The sequence below is a fragment of the Rattus norvegicus genome, chromosome 3 (genome assembly GCF_021556685.1).
Source record: "Rattus norvegicus strain SHRSP/BbbUtx chromosome 3, alternate assembly SHRSP_T2T, whole genome shotgun sequence".
NCBI classification, from domain to species: Eukaryota; Metazoa; Chordata; class Mammalia; order Rodentia; family Muridae; genus Rattus; species Rattus norvegicus.
The window spans coordinates 7,012,221-7,033,868 of NC_141536.1; the positions used below are offsets into that span (position 1 = coordinate 7,012,221).

General features: G+C 49.7%; 1 protein-coding gene and 1 long non-coding RNA gene across 4 annotated transcripts; one reads left to right on the forward strand and one right to left on the reverse strand.

The window, feature by feature from the left end:
- The first annotated feature begins 296 nt into the window (after positions 1–296).
- Positions 297–21,587, forward strand: Man1b1 (mannosidase, alpha, class 1B, member 1). 3 transcript variants are annotated; one of them, NM_001109196.1, is given in 13 exon segments: positions 342–514; positions 957–1,065; positions 1,933–2,048; positions 5,408–5,562; positions 7,355–7,464; positions 9,965–10,150; positions 11,740–11,888; positions 13,604–13,792; positions 17,427–17,617; positions 17,962–18,082; positions 18,578–18,775; positions 18,859–18,990; positions 19,739–21,587. In NM_001109196.1, coding segments are annotated over 13 exon segments (1,974 nt in total). In that variant the 5' UTR covers positions 342–400; the 3' UTR covers positions 19,943–21,587.
- Positions 331–6,740, reverse strand: LOC148006407 (uncharacterized). The gene is made up of 2 exons (XR_015684186.1): positions 3,618–6,740; positions 331–3,572 (listed from the first exon to the last, which is right to left on the reverse strand). It is a non-coding gene; the product is annotated as an uncharacterized LOC148006407 (long non-coding RNA).
- Positions 21,588–21,648: the final 61 nt, after the last annotated feature.

A 21,648-nucleotide genomic window follows, 5' to 3' on the forward strand; every position in this document is an offset into this window, starting at 1 on the left:
GGTCCGCAACTCAAAGCAGACGTTACTGCAACTAAGGACACGTCTTCAAACCGTAGCCAGCCCGCCCCCGTCAGGGAGTCTGCAGGATGCCTGCAAGGGTGCCGGTGCGCGCGATTCAGTGACGTAAGGACGTGATGAAATAACGTTAACGATGAAGGGGCGGGCATCCTGACGCAAACCACCCACCAGGAAATACCAGCCCAAGGGCGTACGCAGGCGCGGTGATTAGACTAGGGTTCTGCGCTTGCGCAATACCTGATGAAACGCAGCGCGTGCGTACTGGTGTCTAGGGCGATGGGCGGGGTGTGGACGTCTTCGGTATGGCAGCCGGCGGTCTTTCTCAGTCTTGGGCTTCCTGACACCTCCAGCAAGCGAGGTCTCTTGGGCCAGCTTCGCAGTTATGTACCCGCCGCCGCCGGCGCCGGCGCCTCACCGGGACTTCATCTCGGTGACGCTGAGCCTGGGAGAGAGCTACGACAACAGCAAGAGCCGGCGGCGGCGCTCATGCTGGAGGGTGAGGCGGGGTCCGGGCCGGGGAAGTCTTACCGAGGGAAGTGCCTAGCTGGAGCGTCTGTGTCGTTTCCAGCTTCCAGAAGTTTCTGTGCTGCGTCTGGTTCTCGCGGCTTAGGTCCCGGTGTTGTTGCTTCCCCTACGTAATGTCAGGCGCCCTGGGGTCCTTGGTTGAGGAGCACGGACACAACATGTATGGTTAGATGTATGGTCCGTCGGTGCCTCAGCCAAGTCTTGGGGATTTCAGGAGTTTTTCCTCCAATGCACGTGCAGCTGGACACATGGTGTAACAGCTCTTTTGCCACGTATGAGCTAGCGTGCTCTGTCACCTCTGGCACTGCCCTGTCAATGTAAACTTTGCTGAGAGGGAACTTACCTGCCCTGTCTCTCCGAATTGCTCTCCTAACCTAATCTGTAACAAGTGTCATTTTCCGGCTCTTTCTTAGAAATGGAAGCAGCTTTCGAGGTTACAGCGGAATGTGATTCTCTTCGTCCTGGGCTTTCTGATTCTCTGTGGATTTCTGTATTCTCTTCAGGTGTCTGACCAGTGGAAAGGTATCAAATACCAGTGGTGCTAGGGCAGAGGGGATGGGAGGCTGAAGTCAGAGACATTATTGCAATCCAGATAAAACAGTACCACAAGACATATGTAGTGTCAGATTGACAAGAAATACACAGAAGGGAAAATGTGGAGCTCAGTATGACCATATGGTGTATACGTGACCCTGTAGGCTGCTCTCTAGGTCTTTGGGGCCAACAGTGCTGCCTCATCTTGTCAGAAAACATCAGTCAGTAGCAGCAGATCTATCAGCTCTAATCACATGTCCCTACCATGTGTTACTATGTGTTTGCCAAGGATCAGTGGATTCCTGAGAGGATGCCTAGGATCCCTTCTGGGCTTCATTAAGGTTGGAGACCCAAACATTGCTTCAGATTGCTCAAATCAAGCTGCCTGTTTAAGCACTATTAAGGTGATATGTTGGGCGGGGGGCGTTGTATGTTGTGCTTAAGGACACAGTCTGCCAAATGCTTGAAAAAGAATTGATTGAGCCTGGCAAAGGCTGTAGTCCCAGTACTTGGGAAATAGAGGCAGAAGATCAGGAGTTAAGGCCAGCTACATAAAACCCCGCTCAAGCTGGGAGGTGGTGGCACTTCTAATCCCAGTACTTGGGAGGGAGAAGCAGGTGAATCTCTGAGTTTAAGGCCAGCTTGGTTTCCAAAGTGAGTTCTGGGACAGCCAGGGATCCACAGAGAAACCCTGTCTCCAAAAGACAACAACACTAATACCAGGTCTGATTCCTCTGGGCCTTCTTGAATTCGGTAGCTTTCTTGGAGGTCTCACTACCTGAAACAAATAGCACCTGTTTAGACATCTCTTCTGGAGCCTACGTGGGCCTTAAGGTGAAAGGTTTGCTTCCACAGCTCTGAGTGGCAGCCGTGCAGAAGTAGAGAAGATGAAGCTAGAAGTCCTGCCTGTCTTACCAGCTCCTCAGAAGGAAAGTGCTGAACCAGAAGGGTTTGCAGACATACTCTCTCAGGTATTTCCAGTAAAGGCTATGTGGGGTTGTCACTGGGGTCTGTTTTGGAGCATTCTAAGTTGGCAAATACTGCCTCAAAGAGGCTGAAGTGTTTCTTTTCTCTATCACAGTCAGCCTCCCACTGGCTCAGTTGAGGCTGTGTGTATAAAGTTGCGGAAGGAAGCGGCCGACACTTGCTTCATTCTCCTCTTTGAACTCCTCCATGGTTCAGCTCTTCTGTCAGGTGCTGGTTGCCTACTTATGAAGAGGGAGGAACCACAGAAGCTGATAGGAAGGGCAGGTGAGAGGCCAGCACTAGATAGGGTCAGACAGTTGGTTGGCATATGGCAGAACACAGATCAGCACTGAGAGGTGAACCATCCCTGGCTCCGTCTAAGAAGCCTCTGTCTCTGTCTGTGGGCAGGGCACGGTAGAAGGAGATAGACCTTTGCAAAGCCAGGCTGGGGTGTAGGAACTGGGATCTGTCCAGTTGTGGTTCTGGAGGTGCCTAAGGGGCATGGACAGTGTGCTCAGGAAGATCTGAGGAGGGAGAGGGGAGCTCTGCCCAGGCGGAGGTGCTGCCCAGTGGGGCAAGATGCTGCCCAGGGAGGTTACAATGTGGGAAAGAGTGAGGTCCCCATACAGAGGGGCCTTGGAGAAATGTGTGAGAGCTGGCTTAGGAGCACCGAGGAGCTCACTGACTGCTATACTGTACCTAACAGGCAGTATGGGGCCGTTACAGGTGGGTGGTGTTAGAATTACCTGTCAGAGGGGGCAGTTCTGGGAATCCTGGGTAGAGGTTGTATAGTTTGTCTGTTAGGGGTCAGAGTAGGCAGGCCTCTTGCTAGGGTACCAATCTGAGAAGCTTAGGGTTGTGGGTAGTGCAGCAGATGGAGCGAGCCTACTGGTAGGTCAGAGGCAGCAAAAGCCAGGTGCTGAGAGCTGACGTGTGATAGAGAAGGGCCAGACTCGGATTTCTTGAGAGTTGGGGCAGCTGTCCACTGTAGTTGAGTTCTACATCTCTAAAGCCTTTGGATATTTGTTTTTTTCTTTGTTTGTTTTTTGTTTTTAGTTTTTTGTTTTCCACATAGCCAAGACTACACCTAGCAGATGTTGCAAGTCTTCAGCTTCCCCTGTGGGTAGAGTCTTGGGCCTAGGTGGAGGTTTCACATCCCTGAAGACTATAGGGTATCGTACAAGCAGGAATCCTCTGCTGACGGCCACTCTAAATGTCTCCTTGGTACTGGTTCCAGGTTGAGAGTGGATGCAGGTTGGCCTGGGATCCAAGCATGGGATATCAGTCCTGGTGAATTTAGTCCTTCATTCTAATCAGGGAGCATTATCCTTTTTCTTCTTCAAAAAGCTTGTTACTAAGTTGCTAAATGTTCACCAGAAAGTACAAGAACAGACAGTGACTGGCAAGTTCCTTGGTCCGGCCATAGTGGGGAAGGGAGAATTTGGAGGGCAGTTAGCATGCCATCCTGGAGAACTGTTCATAGAGCTTTTGGTTGACAGACTTGCTTCCAGACAGGGGCTGTGCACAGGCTAACGTCCCCATGGCGACGCTGCTTCCAGACAGGGGCTGTGCACAGGCTAACGTCCCCATGGCGACGCTGCTTCCAGTTTCCTTGTGTTCTTTGTCCTCTGGCTCATGAACTGTCCTAACAAAGAATTCAGAGGTATTGTATGATAAAACCTTTCCTGGAGAGACATAACACACATATCTATCCACCTCCAGATAGGAAACCAATGACAGACCAAAGTCTAACTTGGGGAACCAGTGACTTATTGGGGTTACGTACAGGAATATGGGTGAGAGGTGACTCAAAAGACAGCTGCATCATGGAAGCCCACCCAGCGTGGGTGATCGTTCACAGAGCTGGAAACCTGGAGCCACTGAACAGTTGCAGGCAGCTCAGCTGCATTGTGCTCTTTCCGGCAGCTGCTCTGGTCTCAGTGTTTGTAGCGTGGCTTGTCTGAGGGTCTTCACTGCCACTCAGCTCCTCTGAGAGAGACTCTCAGCCTTTATTGCTTATTCTGACAGGGCTGGGTCTAGAGAATTTGGTCAGTTTCAAGGGTTTCCTGCTCAAGGATCTTCCTGCAGTCCAGTGGGAACTTCCCTCCTCGAGTTTCCCCGCAGCAGTGGGGCTGCCGAGTGGGAGAGGAGGCATTGAGTTTCTCCAGTGGTTAGTGTGCTGCCCCTGCAGCCTTGTGCACTGTCAGGTGCTCAGCCTCTGGCCTTTCTCTACAAAGAGAAAGGAGCTTTGAAATATCTAGGCTTGAACTGACTTGAGTGTCACGTGTTTGAGGAGGAAATTGGGGTGCTGGGACAGGTGTTCTGTGAAGGCACCATGGACACCTACTCAGGGCAGCTTCCTAAATACTTGCTGTGCTTCAGTAGATCTGATTGCGTACACACATTTGAACACAGTCGAGGTGTCATGTGGACCTAGTTAGTTTTTTGAGACAGGGTTTCTCTGTGTAACGCTGTCTGTCATGAACTCACTCTTTAGACCAAGTTGGCCTCCCACTCAGAGACCCACCTGCCCCTGCCTCTGAGTGCTGGGGTTAGGTCTGTGCTATCTGCTCTGCTTGGTTTGGTTTGGTTTGGTTTGGTTTTGTCAAGGGTTCTTCTATGTAGCCCTGGCTGTCTTGGGTCTCCCTATAGACCAGGCTAGTTTCAAACTCACAGAGCTCTGCCTGCCTCTGTTTCCCAAGTGCTGGGATTAGAGGCATGCCCACCACCACCTGCCCGGCCATCATGTGTGTTTTTATCCTGAGTTTTTTATATCTTCTGTCATGTTAGTTCTTGTAGCTGGGTCATCCACTGGTATATGGTAAAGTAGCATGTATACTTTACCATAATTTACCAAGTTATTTGTTGAGGATATACATAAAGCTGAGAGTGAATTTCTGTGCCTGTTGCTATGGAAGCTCAGAAGTCTGGGAAGTATGCCATCTATTGACAGGCCTGCCCTGGGTGTGTGTGTGAGGGCTGCGGGGAGGCACCACGACTCCCTACACTTTCTCAGATGGAGGGTGCATAGTCCTGGCTGCCATCCGAGGCATCCTTACCTTTGCCGTTCTTACTCATCTCTGGGATTGTTTCAGCCTTAAAACATCCCCGTGAGGGCTCTCAGCCCCTTATCCAGCCTGTAGTAGTGATTTGGTATTTCTCCAAGTCCTTAAGCAGCTCGTCCCTCAAAGCCTCAGACTGCTAAAAAGGGAAACAAATTCCCCTCAAGGCTTGGTGGGGCACAGTAGTCCACTGTCCACTTGGGGTTTGGCTGCACACTTGAGGGACAGCATCTTACACAGAATGGAGAAGCACAGGCCTGACAGGTGATGTACTTTCACATGTGACTCTGACTTTGGTTTAGAAGCGGCAAAGGCATTTGCGGCGGGGCCCTCCGCACCTGCAGATCAGACCCCCCAACACCGTCTCCAAAGATGGGATGCAGGATGATGCTAAGGAGAGGGAAGCAGCCCTGGGGAAGGCTCAGCAGGAAGAAAACACCCAGAGAACCGTCATCAGGTACCGTTAGCAGGAAATGGGTCTGAATGTGCAGTATCTGATGCCAGCTTGCTTGGCTTGGTTTTGTTTTGAATGAAAACTCATTTTGTCTATGTCATATTTCCCATTTGAAACAGACAATATTCTAAAGATAGCTTTAGCGAGTTTCAGTATGCTGTCAGATTTCAGAGCCTGATCTCATGGTGTGCTGGTCTGTTTGAGATCAAGGCTGTTAAGGAATGTGAGGGTAGAGTTTGAAGAGAGGGACTAGAGTGAGGAGGAAAGTCAGGCTTGGCCTTTCTCTGTGAGGGCAGCTGCGGGAGTGACCACTGGTTGACAGGCACCTCCTTTTCTAGCCACTTCTGGCTTGGCAGTGAGCAGAATGAGAGGGCATGGCCTGGCCCCTGGACTCAGCTGACACCTGTAAGCCCGCACGTTTCTTGCTTGCAGCACCCACAGATACCTCAGCCTAGGTGGCTTTCAGCTCCATTCTGCTCAGTGCCACACTGAAAGCATCAGGAAAGCCTGCACAGCTGTTCTGAGGATGTGGAGCCTGTGGTCTACAGTCTGTAGTCACATAGGGAGGCAGTGTGGAAGTGGCAGTGTGGAAAAGTCCCAGGGAGGGACTCTTTGATTACGTGTGCAGAGGAAGAGATGCTTCCAAAGCCAGTGTCCGATCAGCTTGGGCTCGCTTAGGATGCTCTCAGGGACAGAAGCTCTCAGTAGCTGAGCCCACTTATGCTCAGGTTTTTGAAGCAGTCCTTTGTGTTCTTACTTCTGTGCGTGCTAAAGTTGGAGTGACACAGAAGACTCGCCTGGCCCCTGTGACCTGCAACTCTGTGAAACAGCCTATGTTATAGGAATAAAGAAAAAAGCCACATGTGGTAGGACACTCCTTTAGTCCTAGCACTTAAGAAGAGGTAGAGGCTGGTGGATATCTGTTTGAGGCCAGCCTGGTCTACATAGGAAGCTCTAGGCCAGCCAAGGTTACTCCAAAAAAAGGGGGAATGGGGGAGCTGGAAGGATAGAGGTTAAGAACACTTGTTCTTGCAGAGGACCCAGGTTTAGTTCTCAGCACCCACACAGCAGCTTACAACAATCCATGACCACAGTTGCAGGAATCTGACTTCTTCTCTGGCATTCGAGGCACCAGGCACACAGGCAGTACAAATACATGCAGGCAAGCATTCAGTACACATAAAATACAAATAAAAAAAGAAAAAGAAATGCACTGTAGACCTGGGAGGTGGTATGCACCCTTCAGTTCCCGCATTTGAGAGACAAAGTGAGGGGGACTCCTGTAAGTTTGAGGCCAGCCTGGTCTCCAGAGCAAGTTCCAGGACAGGCATGGCTACACAAAAACCCTGTCTCCAACAAATGAAAACTAGACAAAGATACACGGTAGCAAGACCAGAACAGAAAGCCTTCAGACCCAGGCTCAACCATGTGCTTATCATCACATAAAGCTGTAGGCAGACTCCCCAGTGTCATATCTGAGTAGAGACAGGAGGGTGCCCTGACCTCTGCACCCACTTCACTTTGGGTTTATTCAGTTACAGCCACTACTGTAGAAGCTTCAGTCTCTGGCCACTGCGTCGCTCCCCAGGCTTGCTCCTTGAGGTTCCCTACAGATCTCAAGAACTCCTTGCTTAGGTTTCTCTGAGCTAGGCTTTTTCTTAGAACCACCCTAGGATGGTCTTCTCTCCGCCCAGATGGCTGTCTCCAGGATTCCTCTCGGGGCAGGCTTTGTCCTAGGCATAGTGTGGGGTTTGGAGGGTTGATCTAGCTGACTGCTTTCTCCTCTCCCCTCAAGCTGGCGGGGAGCAGTAATTGAGCCTGAACAGGCCACTGAACCTCCTTCCAAAAGAGCTGAAGCCTCCATCAAGCCTCTGTTTTTGGCGTCCAGGATATGGAAAGAGCCAGGTGAGGAGTTTCCCTGCCTCACCCTCGCCTCACCCTCGCCTCACCAGAGCCTGTGCTCAAGCACCCGGGGGCTGGCACTCTGCATCCAGGTTGTGACCTCCTGCATGAGCCCTGTGCCGTTCACCTTTCAGCATCTGTACTCTGTCCACATACCTCACACAACTTTGTGACTATCAGTGACTTCTCAGCTGCTCTGATCTTGTGCCTGAGCACTGAGCAGCCAGAGGATGCTCTGTTGGAGAAGGCTGGTTTTGCCATTCTGTTTCTGGGCCAGGTTGTGCCTGAGCATGAAAAAATACACAAAATTAAAGTCATAGTTTTTAAAAAAATGTTTACTCTTTATTGTATATGTGTCTTCAGACACACCTGAAGAGGGCATTGGATTCCGTTACAAATGGTTGTGAGGGCTGGAGAGATGGCTCAGTAGTTAAGAGCACAGACTGCTCTTCCAGAGGTCCTGAGTTCAATTCCCAGCAACCATATGGTGGCTCACAACCATCTGTAATGGGATCTGATGCCCTCTTCTGGCCTGCGGTTATACATGCAGGCAGAGTGCTGTAAACATAGTAAATAAATAAATCTTTAAAAAAAAAAATGGTTGTGAGCCACCATGTGGTTGTTGGGAATTGAACTCAGAACCTCTGGAAGAGCAGTCGGTGCTCTTAACCACTGAGCCATCTCTCCAGCCCCAAAGTCATATGTTTTAATAATAAAGATTCAATAAAAATAATTTTTTGTCATTCTTTTTGTCGTTGCTGTAAAATTAAAATAAAGCTGTCTTTTACCTTGCACTGAATCCACACCCTAGTGTCCCATACATCTGTGGGATGTCTTCATCTCAGTCAGCAAAGCCTCACCCTCTCTGCTCCATCCCATATCACACTGCCGATGGCTACTCTGAGCCTGGCAACCATCTCTCCACCTATCTAGTTCCCAAGGCAGGATGCCACTATGCCAGACATACACATCCCAATTCTGTGACGGCCCAGGGTTTCCAGCCACCACACACTCTCTTGAACTCGAATAAATCGCCACAGGAAAGAAGACACTACACAGTAGCCTCTGATCCGATTGATGAGATAGAATTGCCCACATAGACATACAAAGCCCTGTACACACCCATCCTTAAGAATTTACACAACAACTTGTAAATGTGCAGAGAGGAATCTTAACATCCGCCTCCATGTTCTCTTGGCTGCTCCTCTCCCTTTTCTCCAGTCTCCTTCTCCTCCTCTCTAAAACTGTTCTCCCACCCATCCATCCTTCTTGTCCAATGACAGGCCTCGTTCTATCTTCTACCTGCTTTCACCTGCATAATGACATTATCCTACATTTTGTTTTTCTTTTTTTGTTTGTTTTTGAGACAGGGTTTTTTTCTTGTAGCCCTACCTGTCCTGGAACTTGGTATGTTGTATATCAGGCTGGTCTCTGCAGAGGTAGATCTGCGTGCCTCTGTCTCTCCAGTGCTGGGATTAAAGGTGTGAGCCACTACCATCAGCATCAATACAAATAAAGGTCTTATTAATGGAAAAGAAGAGACAGGGCTGGAGAGATGGCTCACTGGTTAAGAGCACTGACTGCTCTTCCAGAGGTCCTGAGTTCAATTTCCAGCAACCACATGGTGGCTCACAACCATCTGTAATGAGATCTGGTGCCCTCTTCTGGCCTGCAGTCACATATGCAGGCAGAATGCTGTACTTAAAATAAATAAATAAATCTTTAAAAAAAAAAAAAAAAGAAGAGACAGAGTTTCTCTTGATGTATCAGCTTATTTCCAGACCTCACCAGTCTCTGGGCCACTCGGGTTCACTGGGATTGTAGCACTGTTTACTGTGATATGCTTGGTCTTGGCCTCGTGTCCTGTGTGTATTAGCCCATCCCCATTCTCAGTGCTTGGCCTGCTTCTGTTACTGTATCCACTTTGAGGTCAGACCTGTCTGCATAGCTTCACTGTACATTGAACCTTAGAACCTATTGGGAAGAGGTGTGTGCTGTGACACCCCACAGATTTGCTTGTTCAGGAGAAGGAAGCTTCCAGTGGAGTGAGGCACTGTCACATAAGTGCTGATGTTGCCCCCATGGGACTCTGGAAACCGGTCAGCGTGGAGAGCGTGCACACTTAGAGCATGTCTGCCAGTCTGCCCAGTCACTGGTTCCTGCTTATCCCTAGGTTCCCATTGCTCATCAGTGCCAGGTTCCCCATTCATTATCTGCAGTGTAGTGGTAGACCGTAGGAATTCTGCCCTCTTCCCCTTGAACAGAGGGACCTGAGGTCCTAGTGCTGTTGAGTGTGGCTTCCAGGTCGCATGCCTACTTGTCACTGTACCTCTGAGAGCCTTACCTTTACTTTGGCCTCCTGCCTTCTCCACTTCACTGTAACTTGTGCTTCTGGCCAGTGTCTGTCTTGCCACATTAACTGAAGGATCATGAGTGGTCTTTGGAAGCTTTGCCTGCCCCAAGAGCAGAACTGTCCCTGCTACTTGTGCTTTCTCTTCTCCAGCTCCCCCAAATGAGCGCCAGAAGGGAGTGATTGAGGCCTTTCTCCATGCTTGGAAAGGTTACCAAAAGTTCGCTTGGGGCCATGATGAACTGAAGCCTGTGTCCAAAACCTTCAGTGAGTGGTTTGGCCTGGGCCTCACCCTGATCGATGCCTTGGATACCATGTGGATTTTGGGTCTGAAGCAAGGTAATGACTCGTTTTTTGTTTGGACTGAGTTTCCACATGTGACTCATAAGCCAAAGCAACATGAGAAAGTTTCCTCCATGTGAGCCATGAATTCGCTTCCATTGGACTCTGGTTTTCTCTTGTCTTGGATACAGGAAAATGTGTGCTTGGTGTGCTCAGGGCCTGCCTCTCATTCAGAGGCTTGCTCAGAGTAGCTGTCCAACACCTCCTGAAGAGGTGGGTGTGGCCTTGGACTCTGAGCCAAGTCTGCTCTAATGCAGGGAGCGGGCTGGACTTGCTCTGGCTTTGCAGCTCCAAGATGCCCTGCTGAGGTTACTCAGATCCCATTTAACTCAGTAGTGTGCTTCCTTCATTTCTAGATTGAGAATTGTTTTCATTTTAAGTTTTATTCTTTTAAAAGACTTTGATCATGTGTAGGCATGTGCATATGATATGAGCACAGGTGCCCTTGCAGAGCCAGAGACAGCAGATCCTCTAGATGCAGAGTTACACATGGTTATGAGTCTCCTTATGGTGCCGACGCCATCCTACGAGAACGACACTGTAGCTGCCAAGCTGTCACCCCTGCCCCAAGGTTAATTTGCTTGAGCAGCTTGCTGGCTGCCTGTGAGCCATTCATGTGCTGCTTGTGACATGGCATCTGGAGGGGACTGTGCTTACCAGGGCTGCTCCACGGAAGAACCTTTACTGCAGAAGGCATTTGCTTGGGGGTTGTTGGTTCAATCTCTTTGTTTTGTGTATGTGTGGGCACTTGTGTGTATTATGGCACACATGCAGAGGTCAGAGGTCAAATGTGGGTTCTAGGCACTGAACGCAGGTTGTCAGACTTTGGCAGTAGGTGCCTCTATTCACTGCCCATCTCTCCTGTTTGTTGTTTAAAGGCAGGTCTCAGATAACCTAGACTGACCCTGAGCTCACTGTGTAGCTGAAGATACTACTTCCGTAGTATACTGCTCCGTGCTTGACCTTTTTTTGTTTGTTTTTTGGTTTTTGGTTTTTAAAAGATCAGTCTTAGGGGATAAAGGGACAACTCAGTGTTTAAGAGTACAGGCTGCTCTTCAAAGGACCAGGTTCTGTTCCTAGGGCCCACAGGGCAGCTAACAACTGTCTGTAACTTCTGTTGCAGAGACATTCATACCTGCAAAACATCCATACATGTAAAATAAAAATAAAATGGCAAAGTATATGTTAAAACGGGAGGACTGAAGAAATGGCTTAATAGTTAGAGTAGTGGTTGCTCTTGGAGAGGACCTAGGTTTGCTTCCCACCACCTATTTGTAACCCCTTTTCCAAGGGGGATCTGGCGCCACCTTCTGGTCTCTGGGGGCATTGTACATATATTGTGTATACACACATGCGCAGGCACACTCACACACATGTACACACAAAACATCCATATACATAAAAATAAAGTAAATAACAGGGTCTTAGTATATAGCTTTAGGTGTCCCAAAAGGTACTGTGTAGCCCCTGGCCTTGAACTTTGGGCAGTCCTCCTGCCTCGGCCTCCCAAGTGCTAACATTACAGGTTGTTCCACCACAGAGAGACCAGTTTGGACATTTGCTCTTCTGCTTTCTTCATTCCACAGAATTTAAGGAAGCCAGGAAGTGGGTGTCGGAGAACTTAGACTTTCAGAAGAATGTCGACGTCAACCTGTTTGAGAGTACTATCCGAATCTTAGGGGGCCTGCTGAGTGCCTACCACCTGTCTGGGGACAGCCTCTTCCTGAGCAAGGCCGTGAGTATTCCCGGTCAGTCTCCCCGTGACCCGCTGTGCGGAATTTGGAGAAATTGTTTCTGCTTCCCTCTTTCAGTGCATTTCCCTGCACTGGCATGTGTGAGCTGCCTTCCGATTACTGCTGCTGTGACGTATAGGACGGTGCTGATGCTGCTGCTGATGCTGTGACGTATAGGAAGGTGCTGATGCTGATGCTGTGACGTATAGGAAGGTGCTGATGCTGTGACGTATAGGACGGTGCTGCTGCTGCTGCTGATGCTGTGACGTATAGGAGGGTGCTGATGCTGATGCTGTGACGTATAGGAAGGTGGTGATGCTGATGCTGTGACGTATAGGAAGGTGCTGATGCTGATGCTGTGACGTATAGGAAGGTGCTGATGCTGTGACGTATAGGAGGGTGCTGATGCTGATGCTGTGACGTATAGGAAGGTGCTGATGCTGATGCTGTGACGTATAGGACCGTGATGGATGCTGATGCTGATGCTGTGACGTATAGGAAGGTGGTGATGCTGATGCTGTGACGTATAGGAAGGTGCTGATGCTGTGACATATAGGAAGGTGCTGATGCTGTAGCTGTGACGTATAGGACCGTGATGGATGCTGATGCTGTGATGTATAGGAAGGTGCTGATGCTGATGCTGTGATGTATAGGAAGGTGCTGGATGCTGATGCTGTGATGTATAGGAAGGTGCTGGATGCTGATGCTGTGATGTATAGGAAGGTGCTGATGCTGATGCTGTGACGTATAGGAAGGTGGTGATGCTGATGCTGTGACGTATAGGAAGGTGCTGATGCTGTGACGTATAGGAAGGTGCTGGATGCTGATGCTGTGACGTATAGGACCGTGATGGATGCTGATGCTGATGCTGTGACGTATAGGAAGGTGGTGATGCTGATGCTGTGACGTATAGGAAGGTGCTGATGCTGTAGCTGTGACGTATAGGACCGTGATGGATGCTGATGCTGTGATGTATAGGAAGGTGCTGATGCTGATGCTGTGATGTATAGGAAGGTGCTGGATGCTGATGCTGTGATGTATAGGAAGGTGCTGGATGCTGATGCTGTGATGTATAGGAAGGTGCTGATGCTGATGCTGTGACGTATAGGAAGGTGGTGATGCTGATGCTGTGACGTATAGGAAGGTGCTGATGCTGTGACGTATAGGAAGGTGCTGGATGCTGATGCTGTGACGTATAGGACCGTGATGGATGCTGATGCTGATGCTGTGACGTATAGGAAGGTGGTGATGCTGATGCTGTGACGTATAGGAAGGTGGTGATGCTGATGCTGTGATGTATAGGAAGGTGGTGGATGCTGATGCTGTGACGTATAGGAAGGTGCTGGATGCTGATGCTGTGACGTATAGGACCGTGATGGATGCTGATGCTGATGCTGTGACGTATAGGACCGTGATGGATGCTGATGCTGTGACGTATAGGAAGGTGCTGATGCTGTAGCTGTGACGTATAGGACCGTGATGGATGCTGATGCTGTGACGTATAGGACCGTGATGGATGCTGATGCTGTGACGTATAGGACCGTGATGGATGCTGATGCTGTGACGTATAGGACCGTGATGGGTGCTGATGCTGTAGCCTGGTTTTGCTGTGAAGTAGTGTTAGAAAGCCACCAAACCGTGCTTCACTACCTGGTTGGACACAGATGGGTAAAGTGGAAAACTGCTCTAACTTGGATCTCTGGTGCTCTTATGCTAGGAGGATTTTGGAAACCGGTTAATGCCTGCCTTCACCACACCCTCCAAGATTCCATACTCTGATGTGAACATTGGCACTGGGTTTGCCCACTCGCCCCAGTGGACTTCAGACAGCACGGTGGCAGAAGTGACGAGCATTCAGTTGGAGTTCCGAGAGCTCTCCCGTCTTACCGGGATTAAGAAATTCCAGGTAGGGGCTGGGGGTTAAGAGCCCTTGCTGCTCTTATAGGAAGACCTGGGCTTAGTACCCAGAAGCTACATGGTGGCTCACACCCTCTGCTCTGTGCTCTTTTGTTGTTTGTTTGATTTGAGACAGGGTTTCACTCTACCACCCAGACTTGACTAAAAGTCCGTACACAGACCATAGACGTCCACCCGTGTGCCTCCAGAGTGCCGGGCTACAGGTGCCTCCAGCCACACACGGCTGTCGAGCAGTCTCTGTAACTCCAGGCCCAGGGGTCTGACACCTCATGTGACCTCCATATGCACTAGCCGTGCATGTGGCACACATACATGTAGGCAAACACTCGTACACATAAAATAAGAATAAAATCTCAGGGACAAAAAATGTTTTTTCAGGTAAGAAGGGCAGATTCTAGCTAGACATGGTTTCCCTGGGTCTAAGTGTTTCTCACGAGTGTAATTGCTATGCTGTTTTGCTGTGTGAATTTCATGTTTTGTTTTTTTAATTAAACATTTTTAAATTGTTTGTGCGGGGCTATACTTGGTGGTGCTGTGTGTGTGTAGGTCAGGGGACAGCTAAGGTGGACTCTGTCCTGTCTTTCTACCTTTATATAACTGCGTTCAAGGATCAAGCTCAGGTTTCTACGTTGCCTGGCAAATACCTTTACCGGCTGGACCACCTGATTGTTCCTTACTGATTTTCAAATCTGTTATTTTAAACCGTCTATTTAATAGCCCTTCTCATCTTGTGCAGTGCAAGCTTGTGCCAGTTAAAAACTCTGTGCTTCTATTCCTAGCCCCTGACAGCTCCAGGCTTCTGTCTCTGGGAAGGGGTATGTACAAGGGACTCATGGGGTAGAGGCCGTACACATCTCCTGATGGCGTCTTCCACCCAGCCTCCTCTGTACTGCTGCAGTTGTTGGGGTTCCTGTCTTTCCCTGCTATAATCATCCCACACATGGATGGTTTCACTGTAGTCTTGCTGCTCTGCTGCTGATACACACATTTGGTTGCTTCTAGGTCTTAGCTGTCTGAGTGACGTTGCTCTGCATGTGGCATACAGAGAGTTGTTTGAGATGCACTTTGAATCCTTGAGCTTCTTCCCTTGAACTGGACTTGCTGGGTCACATGGTAATTCTGTGTGTACTGTTCCAGAGAACCAGCATGCTTCCCACTAGGACAGCACCGTTTTCCTTTCCTGTCAGTAATAACAAGATCCCAGTTTCTCCACATCGTCCACAGCACATCTTTGAGCAGACTTTCCATGAACAGCCATTGTGGCTTGTGTGAGGTAGCATCTCAATGTGATTTGACCTTTATTTCCCTAGTGTTCCTTACGTCTTTTCATGTGCTTATGTTAGTGCTCTGGAGAAAGGTCTCTTTGAGTTCTTTTGACCATTACCTCTTTGTGTTAGGTTCTGGAATTAAACTCAGGCTCCCGGCATTGAAGCTGCCTTGCGTTGCCTCTTGGCCCACTTTGTCTTGTGTTGTTTCTGGTATGGATAGCAAGCCTTCCAACTTTATCCATTCTCTTTTTTCTTTTCTATTTTTTATTCTTTCATACTTGCACTCCCTTTATCCCTCCCAGTTTCCTCCCCATCACACCCTGAACCCCCCTTTCCTCTCTCCCAGATCCATTCCTCAGTTTCTCTTCAGAAAAGAGCAGGCTTCCCAGGGATATCAACCAAACAAGGTACAAGTCTAGATACAAACCCTCACATCAGGGCCAGGTGAGGCAACCATTAGGAGGGACAGGGTCCCAAGGGCAGAGACACCCTATGCCCACTGTTAGGAGTCCCATAAATCACCAAGCTAAGAACCGTATGCAGAGTCTGTAACACAGACCGATGTAGGCTCTGTGATTGCCACTTCAGCCTCAGCCCCTGTGAACCCTGCTTAGTTGATTCTTAAACCCTGTGGCTCCTACAGTTTCTCCTCCCCCACTATGTTTCCAAAGCTCCAAGGAAACACATGGAGTTCGGGTTCTCTCTTCACCCAGTGTTCTGCTGCTGTGGGTCTCTGCATCTGCTCCCAGTAGCGGCCGGAGGAAGACCGTCTGGTGACAATTGGGCTAGGCACTGGTCTCATAATTTAAACTTTTTGAAAATTGTATGTAGGTTTTAGGATGGGCTTCTTTGAGTTTCAAAAAGATAGGGATTGCATTGACTTTGTAGGTCACTTTGGGGATTCTGGACACCCAATAGTAAAGCCTTGTGAACATAAGAGCGCTAATTTACCTAGACTAGTTTTTATTTATTTGATTTTTGAGACAGGGTTTCTCTGTATAGCCCTGGATGTCCTGAAACTCTGTAAACCAGGCTAGCCTCGAACTTAGAGATCCCACCTGCCTTTGCCACTTAAGTGCTGGGATTGAAGGCTTACAACACCACTGCTCAGCTGTTGATAACAGTTTTTATTTTTTAAGATTTATTAATTTATTATGTATGAGTACACTATAGTTGTCTTCAGACACACCAGAAGAGGGCATCAGATCTCTCTCTCTCTCTCTTTTTTTTAAAGATTTATTTATTTATTTTGTATATGAGTACACTTTAGCTGTCTTCTGACACAGCAGAAGAGGGCATCGAATTCCATTACAGATGGTTGTGAGCCACCATGTGGTTGCTGGGATTTGAACTCGGGACCTCTGGAAGAGCAGTCAGTGCTCTTAACCACTGAGCCATCTCTCCAGCCCTGTATCAGTTTTAATACCTTTCTTCAGTGGTGTTTTGTTTTGAAACAAGGTCTTGCTGTGTAGTCCTAACTGGCCTGGGACTCACTATATAGACCAAGCTGGTCTCGAACTGAGATCCACCTGTCTCTACATCTGACCCCTTAGTCCTGGAATTGAGGTTAAAGATGTATATCACCACACCTAGCCCTCTCTGCAGTGCTGTACAGGTTATTATAGAAGTCTTGTACCTCTGCAATTGATTTCTAAATATTTCGTTTTATTCTTCATGAAATATCTGTGTTTTTCTCACATACAGCTTCTGCTGTGTTGAGATGGTTCCCACTTTTGGTTTATTTGGTCTCTGTGATGTTAAAGCAAATCTCAGGCCGCATGCATACGAGATACCACCAAGCCACAGTCAAACCTGAAGCAGTTCCTCTTTGCTTCTCATTGGTTGTGTTGTTGTTGAATGTTTTTATTAGGAAAGGGAAGAATCAGTTTCCTTGTAATGATTCTGGCTTTTTGTTTGTTTGTTCATTTGTTTGTATGTTTCTCTAAGACAGAGTCTTAGTCTGTGGTCCAGGCTGGTCTTGAACGTAATACAATTCTCCTGAGTCACAGGCCTGAGCTGTTATGTGTTGGTTGATCTGATACTGTTTAATCAATTGAGATGGTCATAGTGTTGACATTTGTGACATTTAGTGATTTTCATGTGCAGAACCATCATTGCATTTTGAATCATGAGGCATGACAGCTTAATACGTCGCTAAATTGCCTTGCTAGCATGTTGTAGAGGATCTCTGCATCCTCTTTGGTAAAGAAACTGGTTTAGTTTCCTTCCTACGGGTGCTTCCCTGTGGCTTCAGTGCTAGGATATTGCTGGCTTCGTGGAGAGTGTTCCCTTCCATTTCCTGAAGTTTGACAAGAAATGACTGGAGTAAGCCCACTTTCCCCTTGTCTGCCACAGGAGGCCGTGGAGGAAGTGACAAAGCACATCCACTCCCTGTCTGGGAAGAAAGACGGGCTGGTGCCTATGTTCATCAACACGAACAGCGGCCTCTTCACCCACCCGGGAGTGTTCACCTTGGGTGCCAGGGCTGACAGCTACTACGAATACCTGCTGAAACAGTGGATCCAGGGTGGCAAGAAGGAGACACAGTGAGGCCTGACCACTGCCTTGATGCAGGGCCCCCAGCTTCTGTCCCCACACTGGGCTAGGAGCAGTAGTCACGCAGGTGGTTTGGCTCCTTAACAGGAACTCACTTCCCAGATGGCCGGGGCCATTCAGTCAGTGCGGCTCCCTTGTAGCGGCATTCATGTTGGCAGGTGCTCAAGGGCCTGAGCTCTGACTCGGGCTGTGTGTGCAGCATTTGCTTTCTGGGTAGGGCCAGGCCTGTAGAGCTTGTGTGTGGGTCAAGCTTAGTGAAGCTCCTGGTCCTGTAGCTCTGAGGAAGACAGTATCATGGCAGAGCTCAGAGTAAGCTGACTTGTGCTATTCACAGGTTGCTGGAAGACTATGTTAGAGCCATCGAGGGGATCAAAGCTCATCTGCTTCGACAGTCTCAGCCCAGAAAGCTCACCTTCGTGGGAGAGCTTGCCCATGGCCGCTTCAGTGCCAAGATGGTAAGTCATGTGGACTGGCAGAGCCTTTGGGAAGCTGCTGCTTTTGCTGTGACTTTCAAGATCTTAGCTTTTGTTTTCCAGTAACAAGGAAATCTAGTCATCAGCTATGTGCCATGGCCACGCGTTGATCTTTGCTGCCTGCCTGGCTTGACCTGTTCTCCTGACAGCCCCAAGCAGAGGCCCCACATACCCTGCAGTAGCAGGCATGGGCTCTCCCAGGTGCAGCTGGCTTCCTCGTGGTCCTCTCTGTGGTTCCTGAAGTGCACCAGATCTATGAAGGTGTTTGTAGGCAGGTTGAGGGGACCCAGAAAGCTGGGTCAGTATGACCCCCAGTGAGAACTTGCACTTAGTTTTTCCCTGGACTCTAGGGCACAGAGTGCTTTGCCTGGACCTGAGTCTGCATGTGGCAAGTGTTGCAGGCCTCACTGACTGTTCTTGACACTGGCCAAGCAGCATGAGTCTAGGCCCGAATGTGAGGAGATAATTTGTTTCCAGGACCACTTGGTGTGCTTCCTGCCAGGGACGCTGGCCTTGGGCGTCCACCATGGCCTACCGGCTGACCACATGGATCTGGCTCGGGCACTCATGGAGACCTGCTACCAGATGAACCAACAGATGGAGACAGGTCTGAGCCCTGAGATTGCACATTTCAACATGTACCCTCGAGCAGATCATAAAGACGTGGAGGTCAAGGTGTGCCTGGGCATGGGCTGGACTTGGGCAAGGGTGGTGCCAGCAGGGGTGGATACTCCCTGAGCCTCTTGCTCTGCCCCTAGCCGGCTGATAGGCACAACCTGCTGCGGCCGGAGACCGTGGAAAGCCTGTTCTATCTGTACCGCGTCACAAAAGACCGCAAGTACCAAGACTGGGGCTGGGAAATCCTGCAGAGCTTCAATAAGTACACACGGGTGAGCTGTTAGGTGCCTCTCTGTGGTCTTGGCTGGTGACAGACCAGCTAGATTCCTGCAAAGCTCTGGCTGGACCTACCCTTGAGACTGCTGTGGCACAGACTGAGAAGAGTCGGTTTTCTCAGGCCTCCAGTTGTCTGCTCCCGAGTTGTGGAGGGCCTTGATGGTAGTCATCCTGCTGAGCTTGGTGCTGTCAGGGCCCTGTTGTCTGTGGAAGCTTAGAGATGTCTAGTGTTTCCAGGCTCACTCTCAGGATCCAAGCTTTTCTGAGAAGGGTCTTTTATTCTAGCCCTGTCAGACCCATGGCTTATGAGTGAGCCAGAGTACTGACCTCACACGCGCCCCTCCCCAGCTGGGGTCCATGGCCTACCTTGTCCTCTCTTTCTCTGTAAAGTGGCCAGAAAAGGTTGGAGCTAGATGTGGTCTAAATGTGACACCTAGCTCTTTGTTCCAGACTTCAGCAGCTCCACATTTTTGCCTGTAGCTGCCCTGGGTTGTGCATAACAAGCTAGACCCTGGACAGGTGCTGTAGCTGTACCCCTTGTGGAGGTATTTTCTGGCCACTCGGGGGTTGTTGGCATTTTACAGGGTCCTCTGTAGAGATGTGGTTGACTTTGGCTATTACCTAGGTAGTTACGAGGATGGAGCCTACCCAAGGGCCACATAGGTAGGGCTGAGCAAGTCGCCTAACTGACACCTAAGCTAGTGCTTCTCCTCCTGTGGCACTGAAGCTTTGACTCTTACACAGGTTCCCTCGGGTGGCTATTCTTCTATCAACAACGTCCAGAATTCCCACAAGCCTGAGCCCAGGGACAAGATGGAGAGCTTCTTTGTGGGAGAAACACTGAAGTACCTCTACCTGCTGTTTTCTGATGACCTGGAGCTGCTCGGCCTGGACACCTGTGTGTTTAACACAGAAGCTCATCCCCTGCCCATCTGGTCTCCTGCCTAGGAGGAGAGCACCTGGCCTGGGCACTAATGGAGACCAAGGTGGTCCTGTTGGTCTGTGACCTTCACAGGGCAGCTTCACAAGCTGGCAGGATGCTCCTGCCCAGTTGTAGGTCTCTCCTGATTCAGCTTTTCATGAAGGTGGTAGGAGGGGCAGGAGTCAGATCAGCAGGTATGGGTTCTGGGATTTAGGCTGGTGAGTCTACCAAACCTTTGACTTCCTCAAAACCTCATATCATGGCTCACGATTCCCATGCCTGAATGACCCTGTTGGCTGGCTGCCGGCAGCCCCATGGTAGTACCAAGACTTCTTATCACCTCCTGGGACCACCCAGGACCCCAGTGCCTGTATTGAGTTCAGAGTGATAGCCCAAGCCAGTGAGGTGCTGGGCTTGGCCCATTGGCCTATAAAAGCCCTGATTCCGCTGGCCCAGTGTGACCTTGAGGGTCCTTGTGGCTCTAGTGTTTACGGGTTGGACTCAGGGATCCACCTGGCTACCCTAGTGGGCTGGCAGGGGCTAGAACAGCAAATTTGTCTTATTCCCAGGATAACCCTGGTACAATGTGATTTCTCATCCGAGAAGAAAGTGGACTTGGTCCCACTGTAATGAGTCTTGGGGAGAGGAGGAAAGGGGTGGTGTCTGTTTAGACTGACCTTAAGGGGACAGCAAGTTCTCTTGATAACATCTCAGTAACTACCCCTAAAATCAGAGTTCCTGCCCACTTCAGGTAGGAAGACCAAGCTGGGAAAAGCAGGCTTTGGGACCATTATACAAACAGGCCAGGATGCTCGGCTGTGCTATCTCAGAGTGGTCTGTGAAGAGCGTCTGCTGCTGCTGGCCGACAGCTGCATGGTAGTTTGCACCTTGACGTCCGAACCCATGGAGTAGGCCTGGCCTATCTTTGACGAGTCGTTACTAGAGCGTCCGTCCCTGGGCCTTGGCTAGGATTCCTTATCCAAGCAGCACAGCCTAGGACAGAGCAGACAACCTAAGGACCTTAAGGCTCTGGGCCTGTGTTCCCTGTGCTCCGAGATCTGGAGATTTGACGTGGGAACTCCTTGCCTGCAGCTCAAAGCGTCTCAGTGGCAGCCTGCGCCTCTGAGGTACAGTAGTTGCTCTGGGAGTTTCCTGTCAAACACTTGTACCCCAAGCCAGTCGTAACACCAGAAGTCTACAAAGAAGGACCTGGCTGGTAACATGTCCTTAGTCTCGAATTCATGGGCAGAAGCTCTCCCCCTTCTCCCCCCAAATCAGTTGTAGTCCCTCCCACTGATGTTAGCTTCTCCCTACGCTGTCCTGTGCCAGGAGCCCCATAGGCTTGTGAATGGACAGGCTCTGGCTGTGGTGAAGGCTGAAGCAGTTGAGAAGTATATTCTCCATCCCCAGCCTTCTCCCAGATGTATTCTGGAAGATGTGGTTGGTATCAAAGGGATAGCAACTGCCCTGTGGCCCTCTGAAGAATTTCTGTGGATCAGAGTAACTGGGTAGAGGCCCACAAAGCTGGGAGCCACATTAAAGCAGACAACATTGGAATGGTCCTGGGAGGGGAAGCCAGTGCCCAGGAGGGGCAGATTTCCCCCCATCCCTCCTCTGAAGCGGGAAACCTAAGCTGGAGTCTCTGCTCAATTAAATGTCTAACTGGTCTCAGCGGGCTGTGTGCAGTGTGTTATTTTTGTCTAGAGCATGTCTCCAAATATCTCATCCCTCC

What these genes read in the sequence shown, in the direction of transcription:
- Man1b1 (XM_087653759.1), top strand. Translation starts at nt 5,483, where the DNA reads ATGCAGGATGATGCTAAGGAGAGGGAAGCAGCCCTGGGGAAGGCTCAG. An exon ending in ACCCAGAGAACCGTCATCAG is followed by an intron (nt 5,563 to 7,354) that starts GTACCGTTAGCA and finishes TCTCCCCTCAAG; the next exon opens with CTGGCGGGGAGCAGTAATTG. An exon ending in CAGGATATGGAAAGAGCCAG is followed by an intron (nt 7,465 to 9,964) that starts GTGAGGAGTTTC and finishes TCTCTTCTCCAG; the next exon opens with CTCCCCCAAATGAGCGCCAG.